The sequence below is a fragment of the Elephantulus edwardii genome, unplaced genomic scaffold, assembly GCF_000299155.1.
Source record: "Elephantulus edwardii isolate Elephantulus edwardi_28Jun2011 unplaced genomic scaffold, EleEdw1.0 scaffold00005, whole genome shotgun sequence".
Classification (NCBI taxonomy): Eukaryota; Metazoa; Chordata; class Mammalia; order Macroscelidea; family Macroscelididae; genus Elephantulus; species Elephantulus edwardii.
This window is the reverse complement of record NW_006399755.1, coordinates 7,232,626-7,254,040: the sequence shown is the minus strand read 5'-3', so window position 1 is coordinate 7,254,040 and position 21,415 is coordinate 7,232,626. Positions and strand designations below refer to the sequence as shown.

Below are 21,415 nucleotides of genomic sequence, written 5' to 3'. Positions count from 1 at the left end.
CTAGTGATGAGGACTTTTGTTTTCTTGATATTGAGATGTAATCCATATTAGAGAAAGACTCATCAATCTGCATTATGCAGAAGACATAGCTTTGCTTGCTGAAACTGAGGAGGGTCTGAAGCATTGGCTGCAGAAGAGCAAGGACTGTAGTCTGCATATGAATTGAAGCTCAATATCAAGAAAATGAAGACTCTCACCACAGGGCCAACTGACAGAGAAGAGATTGAGATTGTTGACAATTTCAGCTTGCTTGGTTCCACAATTAACACTCTTAGCACCAGCAGTCAAGAAAACAGAAGATAAATTACATTAGGAAAATCTACTGTCAAGGACCTCTCCAGAGTGCTAAAGAGCAATGATGTCAGTCTAGAAACGAGATAGTGTATGACTCTCGCCATGGTCTTTGCAATTACCGATTATGCATCAGAGAGCTGAACAATGAATAAGGATGGCAGAAGAATTGATGCCTTTGAGTTGAAGAAGAATATTGAACATAGACTGCCAAGAGAACTAAGAGAAGGTGTCTTGGAGAAGGTGAAGCCAAGCTGTTCCTTGGAGGCAAGGAACTGTGAGTCAGATTAGACTTGATGCAATAGGCTTGAATTTGAATTTTATTGTTTATTCAGATTTCCTTGGTTTTTATTGTTCCAGGAGTCTGTTCTTGGCTGTTATTGTTTGACTTCACATGTGAGATTTCCCCTCTCCACTCTTGCTTTGTTCAAGATGTTCCCTCCTCCTATAATCCCCATCTTCTACCAGCAAACTCTTGCTTAACTTTAAAAAATCCTCTCAACTATCACCTCCTCTGCAAAACTTTTTCTGATTCTAATTCTCCTTTATCCCTGGGTTAAGGATGTTCCTTTACTTTTTCTAATTGTTTGCCAGTTAAATTCTGACTCATAGAGACTCTATAGGATAGAATGGAATTGCCCCATGGAGCTTCTTAGGCTGCCATCTTTATAGGAACAGATTGCCAGGTCTCCCTCTCATGGAGCGGGTTTGAACTATGTTTTGGTGATCAACCAAGTGCTCAACCTTCATGCTACCAGGTCATCTTTTTACCCCCTATACTTACCACACTGTTAAATTAAATTTAAAGACATATTGCCATGGGAAAGACTGCTACTAGGGACCTCTCCAAAGTACTGAAGAGCAATGGTGTCTCTCTGGAGACTAAGGTGTGTCTGATACAGGTCATGGTCTTTGTAATCACTTGTTATGCATCAGAGAGTTGGATAATGACCAAGGAGGATAAAAGAATTGATGCCTTTGAGCTGTGGTGCTGGAGAAGAGTATTGAGAGTACCATGGACTGCCAAGAAAACAAACAGATTCATCTTGGGAAGGGTTAAACCAGACGTCTCCTTGGAGGCAAGGATTCTGAGGCTCCATCTAACATACTTTGGACATGTTGTAAGAAGAGACTGGTCCATGGAGAAGGACATCATGCTTGGTAGGGTGGAGGGACAGTGCAGGAGGAGAAGGCCCTCTATGAGGTGGATTGATTCAGTGACTGGGGTAATCGGGATGGGAGTGTCAGAGACAGTGCGATTGGCACAGGACAGAGTTTAGGGCTGTTGTACATAGAGTCACTATGAGTCGCAAGTGACTCTATAGCACATAACAACAATAACAACCATACTGTATTGCCAAGTGAGTCAACATATCTATCTACCAGAAAGCAAGCTCCTGGAGTTTATGGAACAGACATGTTTCATGTCATCAGATCCTACATATATCCATCACAAGGTTGGCAAAAAGTGAGGCTTGAAACTTAATTTCCATTGCAGTTGAGTTGGAACCGACTCATAGCTGACCTTCCAATAGGTTTTCAGAGGCTTTCAATCACAGGAGAGGAGATTGGCCATTTTTCTCAGCTGGTAGAGCCGCTCATAGATTCAAACAGCCAGAGAGAAATTGCTTTTGGGTTTGCAGTGCAACTCCCTGCCCACTAGGCCACCATAAGGTCCTGAGGTTCAACGAAGCATGACAAAATAAAGTGAATGCTTAGGCTATGACAACATCACCTCTATTCCCTGCATTTGGAGTATCTGACAACAACCCCTAACCCATCTAAATGCTACCTGTTTGTCTCTATCAGTTCTGCCCCTCCCTGGCTGAGAGGTTAGAGGCTCCTCTCTGGTCACCCTTTCTGTAGAACAGGCATGCTGCTTTCTTGCTTACTTTCCTTTCAGAACTCATGTGAGCACAAAGTCCAGTCAGATCAGTTGATCCTGACAGGAAGTCTTTTCTTCCCTATTTACACATGAGGAAAACAAGGTCTAAAGAGGTTAAGTGTTTGGACTTTATGAGAGGTCGCACAGCTGGTAAATGGGTTAAGTGGTTCTTGAACCCGGGCTTTCATGACTCACTCCCAAGCCTGAACTCTTCCCCTGGACTACTTTGTTTTTTTCTACATAAAAAGTTGACCACACCTTAACTTCAACCTCAGCTTCAAACCTAAGTCCTAGCCTCAAATCTCATTGCTGTCAAATCAGAACTGACTCACAGCTGACCCCTCAGTGGGTTTTCAGAAGCTTTAAATCACCAAGAAGGAGATTTCCTGTTTTTCTCTCAAGGAGTAATTGATGGATTCAAATTGCCCACCTTCGGGTTGATAACACAACTATGTACCAACTAGTCTACTAGAGCTCCCTACTTCACTACAAGCAACTGTTAAGTTCTATAGGGGAACCATTTTATAAAGGAATATTTTTAAATAAGGAATATTTTTTTATAGTCTTCCAAGTTGAATCCACAGAACCATAACCTGGCCAAACTTCTCCGTTTTCCTCTTCAAGGGCTTAGGGAATGAAGAGATAATGGATATAAGAGAGAAGAGAAAGAATAAAGAGAGAAAATTTGAGATAATTCTGAGAATAGACATTGTGTTGAGGTTGTGAGAAGATGCTCTTTTGTGAGAGGAAGATGTCTTCTAGGACACAGTCTTCCCCTTCAGGTGTGCTGCTGTGTCAACCTACTGAGCCCAAAGACTACCTGGACTTTTACCAGCTGCTGAGCCATAATTAGCCCTTTAATTTCCTTCCAGCGGAAGTTTGTTCAGGCCGTTATCAGCTCTGCTTTCTTGGGTTCCTCCCTCCCAGGCTTTTTTACACCTCTACCTCTCCGGGAATCCCAGGCCTGTCCCGGATGTGGCACCAAAGAAAGAACCCAGATTATTGAGAGCCAGCTGTAAATTGAATGAACATGGCTAATATTTATATAGAGCTTTACAGTTGCCAAAGCACTTTTCATCAATTTCATTTTACCTTCGCACTACTCACAACCCAGAATTGCCAGCTAATCTGTTCTGACTCACAGTAACCCTCTAATGATCAAGTAGAACTGCCCATTGTTTCGAAGGTTTTATGAATCTTTTCTTTGACACAAACTGCTATATCTTTCTCTTGCAGAGAAGCTAATTGGAACCACCCACCATTTGGTTAGCAGCTGGACAATTTAACTACGATGCTACCAGGGTTCCTTTATAATACCCAGAAAAGGTGCTCTTCTTGTTACCCCATTCTTCAACTAACAAATCTGTTGTTCAGAAAGTCGAATAACTGGTCCAAGGTCATATGCTAGGAACTGGCAGAGTTAGAATTTGAATTCTGGTGTACTTGACCTGAAAACCCATGTCCCTCATAATACTTGCACACTAAGTGCTATGATATCTAATTAAATGGCATGTAAAGTGCTGAATGAATGCAAATTAAAGGAATGATGAGAGTGAGGGTAATTGTAAGAGACTCCTTGGAGGAGGTCATCATACTTCTAAGTTAGGAATGGAAAATGGATGCCAAAGTGCCGAGCAATTTTGAAAATATATTTTTGTCTGTTCCCTAGGAAATATGACGTTGAGGATGACATTCTCTGTCCCCTCTCTGCCTCAACCAATTCCTGAACTTTTTTTTTTATCCTGTAGTTATACTGTTCCAGGTTAACCCCTCACCTTGACAGTTCATTCAATCATTGAGACAAGGTTGCATGAGACTTAAGAAGTCTGTGAGATCATATTGGTATACAGATCTTTACTAGCTGTATGTCATCAGAGGAGTCATTCAATAGCTAAGTCTCATTGTCTTTATCTTTCAAATGGGTACAATAATGAGATCCCTCTCAAAAGGTCTTTCTATGAATTAGCACAGTGCCTTGGACTTCGTCTTAACAAAATGTTACTGTTAGGTGCCATTGAATCAAACCTATGAACAACAGATCTTTGTCCTATCCTGTGCCATCCTCATCAGTTCTAAAGTACTTGATCCCATTCCCGCTGTCACTGTTAGTCCATATCATTGAGGGTCTTCCTCTTTTTCACTGACCCTCCACCCTTCCAATTATGATGTCCTTTTCCAACGACTGGCCTCTCCTAACAATATGCCCCAAATATGTGAGACAATGCTTCACCATCCATGCCACCAAGAAGAACCCTGGTTGTGCCTTCTCCAAGATATATTTGTTCTCTTGACAATCCTTGGATAGTCCATTCTCTTCTCCTACAATACAACTCAAAGGCATCGATTCTTCTGTCATCCTTAAGTCATTGTTTAACTTTCAGATACATAACAAGTAATCAAAAAGACCCTGACTTGAATCAGATATGTCTTAGTCTTTAAACTGACATCATTGCTCCTTAACACCTTGATGGTCTCTAACACTAAGCTTGCCCAAGACAATATGTCTTTTGATTTCTTGACTGCTGGTCAACAATGGTGTTGAGTAGAGGTACAAGTAAGATTACATTATTGACAACATCAATCTTTTCTCCATCTACCATGATGTTGTCTATTTTCCTAGTGGTGAGGAATTTTGCCTTCTTGAAGTTGAGATACAATCTATTTCAATCTAATTGAAGACTGTAGTTTTTGGTCATCTACAGCTACTAGCTTAGGCAAGAAAATCACTTTAAGCAAGCAAGGTTGTGCTATTTGTATAATACAGGTTGCTGATGAGTCTTCCTCTGATTCGGATGCTATATTCTTCTTCATAAATTTCAGCCTCTCAAATTATTTGCTAGGCATTCAGATTCAATAGATATGGAGAAAGGATACAGCTCTGCTGCGCACCCTTCTTTCTAGCCATTCTTAATTTTTGCCTTTGGACATCAGACATTATTTTTTAAATTTGTGTGTGTGTGTGTGTGTGTGTGTGTGTGTGTGTGTGTGTGTGTACTGTCAAATTGTATCTGACTAGTACAGGAGGAGATTGCCCCTCCTTCTCCAGCAGAACATCTGGTGGATTTGAACTGTATGCCTCTGGGATTGCAGTGCAGCTACTTGTCACTAGGCCACTATAACACAGGTTTTAAACTCCCAGTCCCAAAAACACTCAATCTCTTTGTACCTCAGTTTCTTTATCGTCCCCACTTCAAAGAGCTAGTTGTGAGGTGAATGAAGTAATTGATGAAAAACACTTGGCCAGTGCCTGGCACTTGTTGTTAGGGGCTATTGAGTCCAGTACAACTCAGCGACCCTATGAACGGCCAACTTGAAACTGAGCAGGTGCTTAATTAATGTAAACAATGATTATGTTTAATTATAGTACAGATCCCTGGAGCTGAACGGGGCCCCAAAATGCCTTTGAGTTGTGGTGCTAGAGAAGAGTAATGAATATACCATGACCACCAGGAGGACAAATAGGTCTGTTTTGGAGAGGGCAAAACCAAGTGACTCCTTGGAAGCAAGGATTTTGAAGCTCTGGCTCACATATACTTTGGGCACATGGCCAGGAGGGACCAGTGCTTGAGAAGGACTTCATGCTTGGAAGGGTGGGCGGACAGCACAGGAGAGGAAGACCCCAGATGAGACAGATTGACAGGGTAACTGGGGTAATGGGATTACGTGTGTTGGAGTCGGTGAGACTGGCTAAGGGCAGGGCAGAGTTCAGAGCTGTTGTACATAGAGTCACAGGCGACTGGATTACAACAACAGCAACTAATATCCATATTCTTTAGAATGTGAAATCCAAGAGGGTGAAAGTATTCTTAAACCTACAGAGCAAGCTATTGATGGGATTAAAATCAAACCAATCCTCCTAATTCCTGTGCCCTGTGACTCTTTTACCAATGACAGGCTGCCTCTGAGAGTTCCCCTCCCCTTTAAGATGGTTCTCCCCTCCTCCCTTTTAAATGAACTTCAAAGCACTTGTTTTGTGGAGCTAAGCATGTATCCTATTTTTAGAACACTCAGGCACCTGAATGTAAATGATCCTGGGGGGACTTGTCTGCTATGGAGACTTGGGCCAACTCTCAAAGGAAAGCAACCATTAGGCCAGCGGGAGAAGACAGCCCTGGGGCGGGGGGGGGGTGTGTGTGTGCAGATCCTGAACTAGTTTCTCTTTTTAGTTAAGTCCCAGAAGTCCCCATGAATGTAAATTCCTCCCATCTCTGTTGAATGATGAATTAAGAAGAAAATGCTTGGGCCAGTCTCCCACCTGAGATTTTCTTCTTTGAAATACCAGGTCAGATGATGTGGTGAATCCCAGGTCCACAAACACTGCTATTGTCCATGGCACTGGCTCCGGTTTTGGGAAAATGTTTATTACTTTCAGAACACTAGAAATAACACGCACAGAGTAAGACAGCTTTAACAGGCAACCCAGTGGTTCTGCCCTGCAGTGCTGGAGAGGGCTCGGACTCATGAGATAAGAGAGAGAAGAGCATGACTTCCAATACTTCTGCTATAAAAGTCGGTGTACTCTGGCCCTTTGGCATAAGTAGCAGTGACCCATTCTCAACAACCTCACCGTTACTGGATGTCCTCTAGGTGACAAGCCCCGTGTAGAGCGCCATTGACCTCTCAGAGACTTCCTGTTCCCATCAGGACAATGTCCAAGCAACCTAACCTGGTATCAGGGTTCCAACCTCACTTCCTCTTTCTTCTCCCATGCCGGGATTTAAAGTGAAGTGTTGCAGATAATTTAAGATAATATCAACTGTAAAATACATCCCTTTTCAAGAGATGTTAAAATGTGGGCGAAAAAAAAAGAACGTCTTAGAATCTGTGAATTACAGCATTTATACCTCAGTGAAAATGGAACTGCTTGTACTTTCTTCAGATACCATGCTGCTTCAGATAGTCCTATTTTTTCTTAAGCTGTTTACTATGGAAAATTTCAAATATAAACTCTCAAATAGGGAGAATAAATGGCACTTCAACTCCATCATTCAGCTGCAATGATTATTAACTCATGGTTGGTTTCCATGTTTCCCCTATATTTTCTTCTCCTTGGACTATACATAACAAAAACTGCCATTACTTAGTAAGGCTTTGATTTCTCTTTATTATAATATGTGGTGGCTGTTATGTGCTGTCAATTTGGAACCAACTCATAGCTGACCTTCCAGGGGGTTTTCAGAAGTTGTAAATTGTACAGGAGGAGATAGTCCTTCTTTATCCCAAGAAGCAGCTGGTGTATTCGAATTGTGTGTCTTTGGATTGGCAGTATGGCTTCTTACCACTAGGCCACCAGAGCTGTAGAGCCAATTATGCAAGTGACTGTGCGCGCGCGCACACACACACACACACACACACACACACACACACACACACTCTTACTAAGATTTTGGCTGATTTCTTTCCAGTTCCTTGTCTATGGGTTTTTGAAAAATATAACTGAAGTAATATTTTACATTCCATTTTAACTTTGGCTTTATTTTACTTAAATTATAATGAATAATGAAAATATAGCTTACATTAGTAGAAAATCTTTGTTGTTGTGTATCGTAGAGTCAGAACCAACCCATAACTCTGGTGGGTTTTCAGAGGCAGTTAATGCTCATCCTTCTCCTACAGCAACTGGAGGCCTTGAACCATGTGCCTTCAGGATTACAGTGTGGCTTCTTGCCACTAGGCCACCAGAGTTGTTAATGATTTTATTGTCTTTGAGTAGGATGTGCCATAGCCATTAATCCACCAATATGTGTTGCTTCTGTTGTATGTCATATACTCTAAACAGTGGTTAAAGAATAAAGTACACTTTCAGGCTTCTCAAAGAATAGTTTCCTCCCATTGTTTGAATATTTAATGGCTACAGTTTGGGGTTGTTCTGAACAGGCTTGCTTCCTTGTGTATAACACTTTTCTTAGATTTTAGATTATTTCCTTTAGACAGGTTCAGTACTTAAATTCCTAGTCTATTCCACTGTTGCTAGAATTCAATATTATCTTAGTGTCATCTTAGATAATTCATCATGTCAAATTGCATTTCACTGATTGCTTATTGAACAGTCATTTATATCTCTATTAACCATTTATTTCCTGTGACTTGTCTGTTGACAAGGGTCTTATTTTTATCATCTGCAATTTCTCAGCATAAGACCTTGCTGCCTTTTTTTTTTTCATTTCCTGTTACATGCTGTATCCTGAGGATATATTAAGTGTAATCTTGTTTCAAGCTTCTCTTTTTCCCTCCTGGCCTTCTCCCGCCTCGTTTCTCCCACTAACTCTTCCTGTCTTAAAGGGGAGTTAGTGAGTCACATTAAGGGTACAGCAGGTGGTAAATGAACTGAATTCCCCGGAGAAGCTTCTCAGAATGCTGTGAATGGTGCTGATGGCGATTCTGAGGCAAAGAGTGGACAGGAAATGGGTTGGCAACTCTGATGCTGAGTTTGTCCTTGCCAAAAGCACTAGGTGCTGTGGATGATGGTTCTTTCAACAAAGCATCTTTGAAATGCCCCCTCTTTTCCCCCCAATCTGTATAGCATGCTGATAAGGGCTAATTAGATGAAGAACATACAAATGAAGTAGGACGTAACTGATAGTCAAATGTGTATATGTTGGAGGGATTTAGAGTAAGTGGAGATGTTCAGTAGACAGTTGGAAATATATATGAAACGTGTACGGGAAGGGCCCAGGGGAGGACAAAGAGCCAGTGTAGAAGACAGAGCAGATGGGAGCAGACAGGCTAAAAGGAAAGAACCAATAGAGTGAGGTTTCACAGAGGCCAAGGAAAGAGAGGGTTTCAAGAAGAATGGGTGTATGCTTTGGGAATGTCTTCTTTGTGATTAGGACAATAGAAAGATCAGACCATCTACCCATTCAATCCTTTGTTCAATGTTTTGTAATACTAGCCAGGTATATGCCAGGCTACAGAAGTGAAAGGTGCAAGTCCTACCTCATAGTCTTAATGAAGAGATCTAGATGAGAGTGTAAACAAACAAACAAACAAACAAACAATCTAACCTTACGTGTTGTTGTTGATTGCCTTTGAGTTGAGCATGACTCATAGCAACCCTATGAACAAAAGGCCTGAAGCTGGTCTACAACTATAGACATTTATCAAAGTTCATAGAGTTTCTGGGAGACAAGTTGTTCAGGAAGTGGATGCAACTCCTGCTTCCAACACAGCCTTATATAGGTACTATTATATTCCAGTTATTAAAAAAAAAATATGTGGTACAAGCCAAAGCATATAGTCAATGGCACTGAATTGAGCATGTAGAAATTGTTGGATTGGTTTATGTTCTGCTGTATACTTTCTCAAAGTAAAAAATAAATTATAAAAAGTGTTATTGACCACCTGAAATATTGCCAGATACTGTTTTGTTGTTATTGGTCCTCTAATCAACTCTGACTCATAGAGACACTCTGCCCTAGCCTGTGCTAGCCTCACAATTTCTGCTGTGCTTAAGCTAACTGTCACAGGGACCAGGTCCATTCACATCCTTGGCCCTCTACTTTTCAAGGCATGATGTCTTTTTTTTCCAGAGACTGGCCCCTCCTCATAACATGCCCAAAGTATGTGAAATGAAGTCTCATGATCCTTGTTTCCAGGAAGTGCCCTGGTTATACCTCCTCCAATGCACATCTGTTTGCCCTTTTGGCAGTCAGTCCATGGGATATTTTGTACTTTTCTCCAACACCGTAGTTCAGGTTGTGGCATCACCTCTTCTATTATTCACTATCCAGCACTCAGATGTATAACATATGATTGAATTAATTCTAGCCTTGCCACCTTATAGCTTATGTTTCTACCAATTTATTGAACCTCTATGATCCCCATTTTAATTTATATGTGAAACGAAAACTCAAATTCATATTGATTTGGCCTGATAGAGTAACTAAGATATGTGGAAATGAAGAGAAATAATGGAGAGTCAAGGATGTCTTGGAAAGAGCACAGAATCAGACAGAAAACCTAAGTTTTGATCTCAGTCTGCCATGAACTTGTTTTAAGAGTTTTAGGCAATTTATTTAACTTTTTTCCATTGCTAACTAACAATATTTCAGAAAGCTGTTTTGTATATAATGCCTGACATGTAGCAATATTAACTGGCAAATTAATTTTTGTTACTACAAATAATAAACATGCATTTGGAAACTCTATGCACTTTGATAAATGTCGATAATTGCAGAGGGGCTTTAAGCCTTTTGTTCATAGGGTCACTATGAGTTATGCTTGACTCAAAGGCAATCAACAACAACATAAATAATAAGTGAGATTCCATGGTGTAAAAACCATTATCAAAGTATTAACAAAAAATCATGTGGTAGGTGCCAGTGTGTCTGATCGCCTCCCTGACGGGCCTCCTGAGGGCCAGGGCAGTGGCTTGCACCCTGGAGTCCACTCTGCCTGTTTTGCCCATAGAAAGAGCTCAATGAATGCCTGTTGCTTAGAATGAATTGATTGCCCTTGGTGACACGGGCTCTTCCTTTAAATGGCCGGTGAGTCATGTCTCTTTCCTTCTTCTTCTTCCTGTCTCCTATTCAGTTCTATTTCTGACTTTCATCAACAGGAGGGAATCAGTGGTTGTCAATGTGACTTTTTAAAAGAAAATATATAGAGCTTCAGGAGCAATTCTCTGGGCAGCTTTCTTTTATTTTTTTTAATAGCAAATATGCTTTATTGAAAATGCACACTTTGGTGACGGCAGATTGAGTCTCAATTAGCGTCAGCACTGAACAAAGAGTAGGGTTATTTATCCATTCTATTTGTCCAACTGGGGGTGGTCACAGCAGTTTCAAGGACCTGGAGCCATTTTCCATTATTTCCGTATTTCCTGTTTTATCTCCTGGGGTGAGTCATAAAACCATGTTTAGGGGTAAACATTAATCAGATAATTTACTATTCAAGTAGGGATAGAAGGTCAGCAAAATGGAATGGTTTTGGTTTCAACCTTATATTTGGACCATTCAGGATTTTGCCCATAGCATCTCTCAGTACAGCAACTCTTGACTTGAATTTGTTTTTCAGTTCTTTCAGTGTGAAAAATACCAAGTGAGTTCTTCCCTTTTGATTCTCCAAATCCAGCTCTCTTGTGCATTCCATTATAATACTTTGCTTTGTCTTCTTGAGCTGTTTTTGAACTTCGGATAGGGCAACATTTATATCTATTGTTCATAAGGTTGTTGTGAGTTGTTGTTGTTGAATCCATGGCATATGTGTCACCTGTGGTGGGCCTGTTGACAACCTCATTGTTCACATCAGAGAATTTGGATGGCTGGGTGAGGCTCAAGGTTGAAACCCATAATTAGCTGGACGGTAAGGGTGATATGCAGGCAGCTGATTACAAGGTGCTCATTTGAAGGCAAGAAGTATAGTTCATGATCTTCTTCGACCAGAAACAGAAAGCAACACGCACTGCTCACTCAAGTGTCCAAGCCAATGATTGTCCCTAGGAGTTAGCTGGGACCACCTGGAGAGGATACCTACCTCAGCTTCTCTTCTTGGTAAGGCAGGCCCCATCTGGGCTGCTTTCTTTAGTGAGAGTTGGAACGTTGTTTTCAACCTTGCTTTTCTCTAAATGAAATAATAATTTCAACACTAATAGCAGCTCTGACAGTTTCTACCATATTTACCATATTGCTGATGTTAGTTACTATTAAATCAACTCCAATTTATAGTGGCCCTATGAAAAATAGTGATTAGTGCGAAGACCAGGGAGGATAGGAGAACTGATGCCTTTGAGCTGTGGTGCTGGAGAAGAGTATTGAGAATACCATGGACTGCTAGGAAAACAAACAGATTTGTCCTGGAAAGGGCTAAACCGGGTGGCTCCTTGGAGGCAAGGATTCTGAGGCTCCGTCTAACATACTTTGGACATGTTGTGAGGAGAGACCGCTCTTTAGAGAGGGACATCATGCTTGGGAGGGTGGAGGGACTGCGCAGGTGAGGAAGGCCCTCTATGAGGTGGATTGATTCAGTGACTGGGATAGTTGGGATGGGAGTGTCGGAGACAGTGCGATTGGCACAGGACAGAGCGGAGTTTAGGGCTGTTGTACATAGGGTCGCTATGAGTCGCAGGCGACTCGATGGCACATAACAACAACAACATGAAAAATAGTAGAAACACTGCCACGTCTTGTGTCATCTCACAACTTCTGTTGTGTTTAAGCCCATTATTGCAACTATTATATCAATATATTTCATGGAGGCTCTTCCTCTTTTTCACTGATGTCTGCTCTTTCCAGCATATTTTTCTTTTGGGGATTGTCCCTCCTGATTGCATGCCCAAAGCACGTAGGATCAAGTCTCATTATTTTTGCCTCTAAGGAGAAATTTGGTGCACTTCTTCCAAGGCATTTATGTTCTTTTCACAGTACATAGGATATTTAATACTCTAGGCTAACACCATATTTCAAATACTCTCTGATCCTTCTGAAGGACAGTGCTATTATTACCCCTTTACATATCAGAAAACCAAGAAATATTAGAAAAGTTAAATAATGTTGTTATTGTCATTGTTGATACCCTTGAGTTGTAATTGACCCATCGCTGACTCTTCAGCTGGTTTTCAGAGTCAGTTAATAACACAAGAGATTGCCCATCTTTCTCCCGTGGAGCAGCTGGTGGATTTGAACCTCATTGCTTTCAAGATTGCAGTGCAATTTCTTACCACTACGCCACTGGAACTCCCTAATAATGAAAATGAGAAACACATTTTAAAGAAAGACATTTTAAAAATTCTTATTTTATTATAAATATGAGCATTATTTAAGTAGTAATTTGTTTTTTCATGATGACTAAAGCAGATTACTGCTTTCTTCACATTATGTGAGTCTTTTCTTAGCAGATGTTAGGTTGTTGTAACTGTATAATGACCCATAGCACAGCAATGTTTTGTGAAGGACCTATGTATCTGTGCTCCCTTCTTGGTCTCAGGACTAATGGGCCTCATGTCCGACAGCAATGTTTCCCCAAAATACCTGAATGTCAAATCAGGAAGCCTGTTTTTCCCTTCTAGAAATGGCATCTCTGTCAGATCTTTCCTGTCCCCTTCCGCTTGAACTTAAGTGGTCCTGTGTTTTTATCTAGACAATTGCCTTCCCCCCAAAGAACCTGTAATATTGGTGCTCCTGGTGCTGGACAGCGCAGACAGTAGCTCGGTGATCAAACTGCAGCCCCTCAAACTGGCAGGTAGTGGTTTTGTCCCTAACCAGGATGTGAATGTGCCTGGGTTGGGCCACAGCCTTTCGCTGATGCTGGGAAAGTGGTGGCCAGAAGAAGCTCCCAGGCCATCCAGGCTACCCAGGTCTTGGTATCTTGCTACAGAGTGATGGTAAGGTCCCTGATGTGCTGTATCCCACAAGAAGGATATAGCATTAGTGAGATATAAAATCTTACATAAGCTACTGATATTTTTGGGACTTTTTGCTGTAAGCTAGATTATCCCAACTGATATCTTCCACACTAAAAATGAAACAAACAGCAAACAAAAAAAACCCCCTAAACTCATTGCTGTCAAGTGAATACTTGCTCATTAGAATGGCACAAGAATAACGAATGCCTTTGAGTTGTGGTGCTGTAGAAGAGTATTGGACATACCATGAACTGCCAAGAGAACAAACAGGTTTGTCCTAGAGAGGGTGAATTCAAGTTTCTCCTTGGAAGCAAGGATTTTGAGGCTTCATTTCACATAGTTTGGGCATGTTACCAGGAGGGTCCAGTCCTTGGAGAAGGACATGAGGCTTGGAAGGACGGAAGGGCAGCACAAGAGAGAAAGATCCTGGATGAGTTAGATTGACACAGTAACTAGGATAATGGAGGTAGGCGTGTCAGAGACAGTGAGACTGGCTAAGGATAGGATGCAGTTCAGAGCTATTATGTATAAGGTTGCTAAGAGTCACAGGCAACTCAATGGCACATAACAACAGCAACAACAACCCTATAGGCTAGAATAGAATTGTCCTACTAAGTTTCCAAGGCTGTAAATCTTTATGAAAGCAGACTGCCTCCTTTTTATCCTGTTGAGAGGTTAGAGTATTCCAACTACTAGACCAGGGATTTTTTTATGTCTTTCATAACTACCCCAAATCATGTTTCTATCTTATTTGAACTAAGGCGACAGATTTGTTTTTTCTATACCACTTATCTAGTGATATCAACATACTGTCTATAACTAATTAGATAGTTGTGTCTAAGCCAACTCTACAACTCTTATAAGCCTCGCTGAGAGTACAGATGGTACTTGTTCCATTTTATATCACACAAAGTTTAGTTCACAGTTAAGGTAGTAGAGTTAGTGAATATAAGAGACTGACTTATTTTGAATCTCAATTCTGATACCTATTGGGCAATATCTCTGAACCTCACTTTCCTCATCTGTAATAATATATACCTTTCAAGGTGTTTCTAAGGTTTGTGGATATCAAGTATAACATACATACAAATAATAACAGTTATTATTATTCTCATTACTTTTATTATCATCATAGATGGTGTTCAGTTAATGTTTATGGATAAATTATTGATTGATTTAGATGTAGTGATGTGAGCATTTGTCTTGGAATCAGAAGCCTTGGATTTAAGGCATAACTTTTGACATTAATTTTTTTTACTTTGGGGAAAATCACATACTTTTCTTTCATTTATGTCTTCTCAGCTTAAAGTGTAAATTATAATGACACTTCCTAACATGGATTTCCTAAAACTTAAATGAGATGATATACAGAGGAAGTGATTTACACGTGCTCAGGCTCCCACATTCGAACCTGGTAATGATATAGAGAAGATTGCCTGGTTGTTTATATAAGCACTGTGTGAAACACTCAATAGGCTCTAACAACACTTTGTTGTTTGATTTTGTCTTAGCTTGTTTGGTTACATGTTTGCTTTTATAATTAGACTGTAAACTACTTGAAGTTAAAAAAATTTGTCTTCAGGGTTTGGTTTTGTTTTTTTAGAAAAATATTTCTTTCTTTTTCTATAACAGTAATACATATTTGAATCCCTGGGTAGTTCTAATTGTTAATTCTATTACCATAAAGCTTAGCATTTCAAATCCACACATAGGTACCCCAGCAGACAGGTCTGGTGGTCAGTTTCTGAAAGGTCATAGCTTTGAAAATCCTTTGTGTTGGTTCTGCTCTGCATAGTGGAGGGTTGAGGTCACCATGAGTTGGAATTGACTTGACAACAACTAAAAAGAATATATTTTTATGTGAAGAATATAAAAATTCATACAAATAAAAATTTCAGTAAGAATTCATCTTTCATAGGAATATTACTATTTTGATGGTTTTTTCTTTTTGCTTTCTTCTTTGTGTATATATTTACAAAACTGATAGCATATTATGTACATATTTTCCTATGCCATTAATATTCTAACATAAATAAAAAGCATTATGTTTGATATATACTTACATTTTATTTAAATATATTACACATATTTAACAATTCTCCTATTGTGAATATATGAGTCAATTACACTTTCCCAGTATTTAAATAAAGGTGTAACAAACATTTTCATGCATATATTTTTGGTTTTCATTTTCTTAGGAAATATTTTTGCAAGAAAAATTTCTGAGACTCAGAGAGTACTCACAGTTTAATGCTCTTGATTTTTACTAACACACTGATTTCTGGAAAGGTTAACCCAATTTCCACTTCCTCAAGCAAGGTGTGAATTTGCACATGTCACTGAATCCTCACCGATAATGGGGACTATTTGCAAAAGTAAGGTTAAAACTTTTAAAATGTAACCATTATCCATTTATATAGTTCTTCTATGAATTGTCCGTGCCTCTTGCCTATTTTTCCTGTCAGGACTTTAATTACTTTTTCATTAATTTCTATGGGAGAACCTTTTTATTCGAGTCCTCAAACCTAATACAAAACACATAATAGGAGCTTCTTAAATGTGTCTTTGATTATTATCTTGGGGAGTTTTAGGAACCAAAGCAGACTTTCTAGCAGGCTGACTCTGTCCTTTGTCTCTATCCAATACAGGATACAGCTGGGCAAGAGAGATACCGGACTATCACCACTGCCTATTACCGTGGGGCCATGGGCTTCATTCTGATGTATGACATCACCAATGAGGAGTCCTTCAATGCTGTCCAAGACTGGTATGCGATTCATTCTTTCATTAAACTATCATGAAAACCTAACGTGTGCTAGACCTTGCACTGTATACTAAGGAAGCCAAGACGAATCAGACGTGGCTCTTGCCTTCAAGAACTTCAGGGTAAACTAGGAAGGCCTTTTCCGTAAGAAGGCAATAAAAATATATTGTAATAGGTGCAGAGATGATGAAGAGAGGCACTAGGACTGAGGCAAACCAGGGGAGGAATGTCTAATACCGTTTAGGAAGTCAGAGAAGGTATCCTGCCACATATATCGTATTTTCTAAGATAGACAGGGATTAGCCAGAGAGATGGGTGGGTAAGGATGTTGCACAAAAGAAAGTACATGTACTAGAGCAAGAAGGTAGAGGAGATGGGATAAAAGATGCAGGCTGGGAGAGATGATTTTGTGTGCCATGATGAGGAGTTTGGATTTTGTTCCACAGGGAACTGACCAGTTCAAATTAACATTTTAGCATAATCACTCTGGCTACACTGGAGAGCAAATCCATGTACTACTTCCCTGTAATATTTTCCAGAGCTGGTCATAGCCAAACAAAATTTCTTTGCTCAATATTTACCCTTTGGGGCCTCCTCCTCTTCCAAAATGTAGTTGCCATGATTATGTGTAGCATGGTTGGTGTCTTGTAGCCTTGAGAGAGAGCAACCACAAAGGCTGCCTGTTGCGTGTCTTTATTCTAACCAATAGTGCCTGTCTCTGTGTCTTTTCTGCCTCTTAATCAGTCTCTTTTCTGTCTTTCCCCTCTTCTCTTTTAACAATTACTTCCCCACTCTATTTTTCTTTCTGCTTTCCGTTCCTCTAGCCATGCTTTTTCCTCTTCCCTTTTCTTTCTCCCCACCCCCGCCCCCATGAAGTAATTAGCTGCTTCTTTAAGTGCCTCCAGACTGCTCATTCTCTGTTGGTCTTGACCCCGTTCCCTATTCCATCAGTCCTTGTTCATTCTGCCTCAGGAACACAGTGGCTTTAACACCTGATGACGATTTCTCCAAGAATAACCTGAGTTTGCTGCTAATCTGGGAACTGAGAGGGTATGAGGTGGGAGGAGAGAGGAAGATGATTAAAACAAAACAAAAGAAAAAAAGAATATATAGAGAGATGGAAAATTGGTTCTGGTTTTCTGCCCTGAGAATGAATACCAAGGCTGAACACCAAGTCCTCTGTCCTTTGAGTTTTTACATGTGGGAAACATGGTCCCACCCTACACACTACCTATTATTTGACCCCCAGTCCCCGCACAGGGTCTGGCTATCAGAATGTTCACAACAAATGATAGTTGAATGACTTCCATCTTTTGAGGGAATGGATTCTCACCTTAGGAGAGGATTTTGGTGGTGGGCTTAACTTTAGTGGTAAGGTCTGTCACAAAGTTTAGGTTGAGATTGTTAGGGGCCATCAAGTCATAGCAACCCTGTGCACAACAGAACCACACTCTGACTGTTGCTGTGCTGTCCCTACCATCTTGACTTATTGTTGCAGTCACTGCTTCAGTCTGTTTCACTGAAGTTCTTCTCCTTTGACAACCTTCTACTTTTCCCAAACACAATGTTGTTTAAAGACACTTCCCGCCTGTTAATATGTCCATACTATGTAAGACAAACATCTCATCGGCCTTAAAAGAGCACTCCTATTGCCCTTCCTTCAGGACAGATTTGTTCACTCTTTCGGTAGTCTATGGTATTTCAATTAGGATTGTGTTCGATTAAGTATCAATGTCAAGAGAAGGTCAGATTCACGATCAGATTCAAGACTAACTGCTTCTTGTTCATTCACTCATCATCTGCTGAGTGATTCACACCTCTTTTGCTCTAGGCTCTGTGCTGGCTACCCACATCCCAGAGAAGAATAGCTCTGTCCTCAGAGAGAGACAGACAAATTCAGCCAAGTGTAATAGGTGCCATGGCAACAGTGCAGGGGCCCAATGTGAGAAAGAATCACTTTGACCTGATGGCTGATTGGGAGCAAAGTTAGGTTTAGTCTTACAAAAATATGTTCCCACAAGCTGGGCTCCATTGTTTTCTTCTCTGTTAAAATTTTGTTTATAATTGTATATGTAACACATGTTCATCTGAAGACAAAAAGTACAGAAAACTACTTTTTAAAAATATTAGATTTATTTACAAAGTTTGAATACATTGCTTTTCCTAAAAGATCCTTCCCATTTCCTTCACCCCACCTACCCATTGAATTGTGCAACACTTATGATTAACACCTAACTCCCCCATCCTCACCCCTATATTTCCACACTCCCCCACACACACACATATTGGACTCTCATACTCATTCGACAATAATGGTTTATACAGTAGTATTTATCCTTGTGGGACTGAGTTAGTTCACTCAGCATAATGCTCTCCAGTCCCTCCCAAGTAGGTAGTAATTTACAAAATTACTGCTCCTGCATGCTGCATAGTATTCCATTGTATGTATTCCATTGTATGACTGTACACCAACTTCTCAATCTATTCATTTGGTTGAACATCTGGGCTGCTTCCATGTTCTTGTGATGGTGTATAATGGTACTATGAGTATTGGTGTAAAAGTTTCTGTTTGAGCCTCAGTTCTCATTTTCTTGGGGTATTTTCCAAGCAATGGAATAGCTGGGTATATAGAATTTCTACGTTCAGCTTTTTGAGGAAACTCCAAACTGCCTTCCAGAGTGGTTGTACCATTGTACAATCCCACCAACAATGTAAAAGAGTTCCTATCTCACCACTTCCTCTCCAACATTTATTACTTGCTGTCCTGTTAAACTTTGCCACTGCTACTGGAGTGAGATGGTATCTTGTTGTGGTTTTGATTTGCATCTCTCTTATTACCAATGATTTGGAGCATTTCTTCATATGTCTGTTGCCAATTTGAATATCTTTCTCTCTGAAAATTCTTTCCATGTCTTTTGCCCATTTTGTAATTGGGTAATCAGACTTTTTCTTGTGGAGGTCCAGGAGTATTCTCTAAACTTTTGTTAGGAGTCTCTTATCTGAGACGATGTTGCCAAATGTTTGTTCCCAGTTAGTAGGTTTTCTTTTCACACTGTTGGGAAAAGTTTTTTATGAACACAAGGATTTACTCTTTAGAAGGTCCCACTCATCAATTTTATCCTCGTCAGATTGTACATTTCTGGCTGTATTTGGAAGACTCTTTATACCACAGACTAGTGCTTCTTAGCTTGATCCCAGTTTGTCTCTTATGAATTTTATGGCTTTGGTATTTACTCCCAACTCTCTTATTCACCTTGAGGTGATATTTGTGTATGGTGTGAGATATGGATCCTGAGAAAACTACTTGAATGAAGTATTTTAACCATCCTGTGTATGAGAAAATGCTAATACTTTGGTGTATATAAATATCACTGATCTAAGGCCTGTACATCATGCAGAAAAAAGAGAGGATAACTGGAAAAAAGTACATTTGGGGAAACCCCCTCCCCCCCAAAAAAAGTGTGAGATCCAACTGGACCTTGGAGAATATGTTAGGAATAAGAAAAGGATTCCCAGCATAGGCAATGGCTCAAGAAAGACCATTCAGGGAACTGGCTTATGAGGTGGGAGGAGAGTAATGGAACTAGACATACAAACAGTCTTTAATGTCTATAGGAAGGATCTGGACTTTATTATGTTAGGGGTAAAAGAAGTTGTTTTAAGTAGGAATATATTATGAGCATATCTGCCCAATAAGAAGACAACGGAAAGTTATATTAGAAGAGCACATCAAAGAATTGTATGAGGTATTCAATCAAGACTTAAGGGACTGCATCTACGACAATTAATTGGGACAAAGATCTGTCTGTTTGTCATCAAATGAATTAAGAGGAAAGATTATATAGAGTCACAATACTAGAAAGAAATGACTGATATAGAAGAATTTCATGAAACAACCAAAGATGGATTTCATAAAACAATATATGATCAAGAGCCTATGGTAATGAAGGAGGAAGTTCAAGCTTCTCTGCAGGAATCAGCAAAAACAGGGGCCAGGAATTGATGGAATACCAATTGACATATTTCAGTAAACAAATGCTGCCCTGGATGCACTCACCAGGTTATGCCAAAGAATCTGGAGGCCAACTACCTGGCCAACTGACTGGAAGAGATCTATATTTAGTCCCATCCCAAAAAATTATGACTCAACAGAGTATGGAAATTATCAAACAGTATCACTAATATCACACACAAGCAAGATCCTTCTTAAGATTACCCAAAAATGATTGGAACAGTACATCAGCAGAGAACTGCCAGATGTACAAGCTGGGTTTAAAAGAGGCTGTGGCACCAGGGATATCATAGCCAGTGTTAGACGGATCTTGGATGAAAGCACAGTGCACCAGAGGAATGTCTATCAGTGTTTCATTGACTATGCAAAAGCATTTGATTGTGTGGATAACAACAAATTGTGGCTAACCTTGAGAAGAATAGGAATCCCAGAATGCTTGATTGTGCTCATGTGAAACCTATACTTGGACTGGGAAGCAGTTGTCAGAACAGACCAAGGAAATATTGCATGGTTAAGGATCAGGAAAATTGTGGGTGAGAGATGCATCATATCTCCATACCTTTTAAATCTGTATAGAAAACAGATCATTTGGGAGACTAAACTTTATGAGTAGGAATGTGGCATTAGAATTAGAGAAAGGCTCATTAATAACCCGTATTATGCAGATGACACAACTTTGCTTGCTGAAATTGAGGAGAACATGAAACATTTGCTGCTGAAGGTCAAGGACTGCTGTCTTTAACATGGATTGAAGCTCAACATCAAGAAGACAAAGATTCTCACCACTGGGTCAACTGGTAGCTTCATGATAGATGGAAAAGAGATTGAGACTGTTAATAACTTCAGCTTGCTTGGTTCCACAATCAACACTCTTGGCACCAGCAGTCAGAAAATCAAAAGACAAATTGCATTGGGAAAGTCTACTGTCAGTGACCTTTAAGAGTACTGAAAGAACAATGATGTCAGTCTAGAGACTAAGGTGCACCTGGTCCAGGATATTGTCTTCACAATTATTTGCTATACATCAGAGAGCTGGACAATAACTAAGGGTAATAGAAGGAGGATCAATGCCTTTGAGTTTTGGTGCTGGAGAAGAGTGTTGAACATACCATGGTCTGACAG

General features: G+C 40.1%; 1 protein-coding gene across 1 annotated transcript in view; it reads left to right on the top strand.

Annotated features, from left to right (window-relative positions):
* The window catches only part of RAB3B (RAB3B, member RAS oncogene family), an 82,832-nt gene that overhangs the window by 45,608 nt on the left and 15,809 nt on the right, over window positions 1–21,415 (top strand). The window contains exon 2 of the mRNA XM_006879676.1: window positions 16,166–16,284. Within this exon, the coding sequence (XP_006879738.1) occupies window positions 16,166–16,284 (119 nt within the window). The remainder of the gene's footprint in view (window positions 1–16,165; window positions 16,285–21,415) is intronic.